At 39.7% G+C, this 2500-nt stretch overlaps 1 protein-coding gene across 1 annotated transcript in view; it reads left to right on the forward strand.

The window, feature by feature from the left end:
• Positions 1-1951: 1951 nt before the first annotated feature.
• Positions 1952-2500, forward strand: part of LOC125029882 — a 2947-nt gene continuing 2398 nt past the window's right edge. Inside the window, exons 1-2 of the mRNA XM_047620065.1 lie at positions 1952-2023; positions 2160-2222. Of these exons, the coding sequence (XP_047476021.1) occupies positions 1952-2023; positions 2160-2222 (135 nt within the window). The remainder of the gene's footprint in view (positions 2024-2159; positions 2223-2500) is intronic.

The following is a 2500-nucleotide window of genomic DNA, read 5'->3' on the forward strand; positions in this document are numbered from 1 at the left end:
GGATGGCACTCACGGCAAGCATTCTCATGATGAAGATAACATTCCTCATACCTTTATACACCCAAACTAAGTCTTTGGAGTTTCGGACAGGAATTGTCTTCTGATTTTCTGTAGGATGATCTTCAGCAGAGGATTACAACTGATATCCTCTACTTCATTACATTTTTCCTGCAGCCACTTCTATTTGGCTTTCTTACATTCCTCTTTGTACGGATTGTTTACTAGTTCATATTACATGGGTTCTATTTAGTTTTCGAAGCATATCTTTTAGCTCTGGGTGGAACCAGCTTGATGAGGGCTTCTTTTTTCTACTGTCAGGACTCAGTGAAGGCACCAAAATGATGGTCAATGTCATTCTTAGAAGTTTCTGGCAGATTAAAAAAAACTCTAGTATATGTTTTCTCGCATCTCATGGTTGGTCTGGAATGCACTGGGTTCAAATTTGGGGACAATGTTTCCTTTATCGCCAGGACTGATCTATATATAGATTTTTCTCCTTGCACCAATCTATACGTCTATCTCCACATGCATTCCGTTCCCCTAGACCGGTCCAACAGACTTTCCATCTCTCTCTGAGCCAACTTTAGCATTAAAGTCACCCATGTCAATCATGAGTTCGTTTGATTCACATAATGCGAATAGTTCATCAAGAGAGTTGTTGAAGCTGTCGATTAGTTAGTCTTCAGCATTTGCAGTGGAAGTATATGCTTCTATGATGTTTACATTTATAGGACTAGCTTTGATCTTGACTAGAAGCATGTGGTTTTTGAGCCAGAATGACAGAACGGCTTTTGAGAAGTTTTTCTCTAGGACCAGAGCACCTTCATGTTTGTGTTCTTGACCTTCTTAAGAGAGGATTATTTTTACTATGATCTTTGTGTTTGTTGGCAGGTCTGCAGTCACATCGATCGCAGCATCCCTGCCGTCGAATACAGCTACCAGCACGGATCCGACAAGACAACCTTGTGAGGCCCCGTTTACACCGCTTTGCCTATTTCATTGTCTCGGCTTAACATCATGTAGTTGTTTGGGTTTTTATACTGAGGTGGCTGACTCATGATCCTTCCCCAGGGGAGTACTTGGTTAGGTAATCACTTACCCAATATACGCAATTGCGATTTGTGTGTGCGTGAATGGACACACACTCAGTGTGCATGATGTTTGTGTTGTAATAAAGTTGTTTCGTGGGCTGAATCCAAGACATTGGCATATTTACATAGAAATAAATAAATAAACATATATATTTATATATGTATGTGTGTGTGTGTACACACACACACACGCGCACGCACGCACGCACGCACGCACGCACGCACACACACACACACAAACACACACACACACACACACACACACACACACACACACACACACACATGCCAATGACCTTCTGTCTGGGCTCATCATGGATTCAAACTTGAGGTAGCCTCGAAACAACTTTATTACAGATCACATGTGAAATTTATAATTACATAGACTATAAGAAAATCCGTGATTTGTCTAAAACCTGCCCTGTAGTCCTTTCTGACACATGAAGTCAGAGAAATGATAACATGAGTTCAGGATTTTTATTTCACGAAAACGCCAACCACGTTCACAACATTCAGCAATATTCTATAGACTATTGCCAAAAATGTGCCTTCTTTTCTGGTACGACAATAACACATGTACATCCAGCTACTCGCTAGAAAGGCCTTTTAGCATATCTGTGTCACTTGAATGAAATTATGCACATTCCGTGCTTTGTTAGGCCTGGAGAACGTGTAATCAAACTCACTGTTTAAGTCAGTCACCAATGAATAAAAGGGGAATCTCTCTTGAGTACAAAGATATGTTATCACGGGATATGCGGTCAGTGAAAGATGTTCATTAATGCATGGGAACTGACGAAGTGATAACGAAATGCCTCAGTGGATGGAGCGAGAGTCCAAACAAATGATGTCACTCGAGGATGCGCAAGATCTGGCCCAAAGTTGATACTACATCCAATTCACGCCTGTGTTATCGCTCAGGCGGTCGCAAGGTACCACTCGGATTATGTTGCCATTTGTTTAATGAATAGTATGGGAACATCAATCGTCGAAAAAAAAAAAAAAAAAATCTCCTTCAACAAGACAGGAGCATGGATCTAATGCCACAAGAGAGATCACCGTTCGCAGCAAGAACTGGAATGTGTAGCTAGGCACAATCTGATTGCAATATTTTTGCAATATTTTTCAAAAGTGAGTTTTAATGTTTGAAATATATTGAAGCTTTCAGTTTTCGGCCAATTTTTTGTTTCTCTATATGTTTTTTTCTTTTGACAATGCTTAAAATATTTTTGCTAATATTCCACGAAAAAACTACAATAATTTTGGTGGACATATTACTTTCTTCATTGCGGAGATTATCAATTTTTTGTTAACCCTGTTTAATGCAGTGCACTGGCTTTTATGTATGAAACTTCTCTTTTACTATGGCATTTACTATGAAGCATCTCTAAAGACTACTGGCAATTTCG

This window comes from Penaeus chinensis, chromosome 10 (assembly GCF_019202785.1).
Source record: "Penaeus chinensis breed Huanghai No. 1 chromosome 10, ASM1920278v2, whole genome shotgun sequence".
Taxonomy (NCBI): Eukaryota; Metazoa; Arthropoda; class Malacostraca; order Decapoda; family Penaeidae; genus Penaeus; species Penaeus chinensis.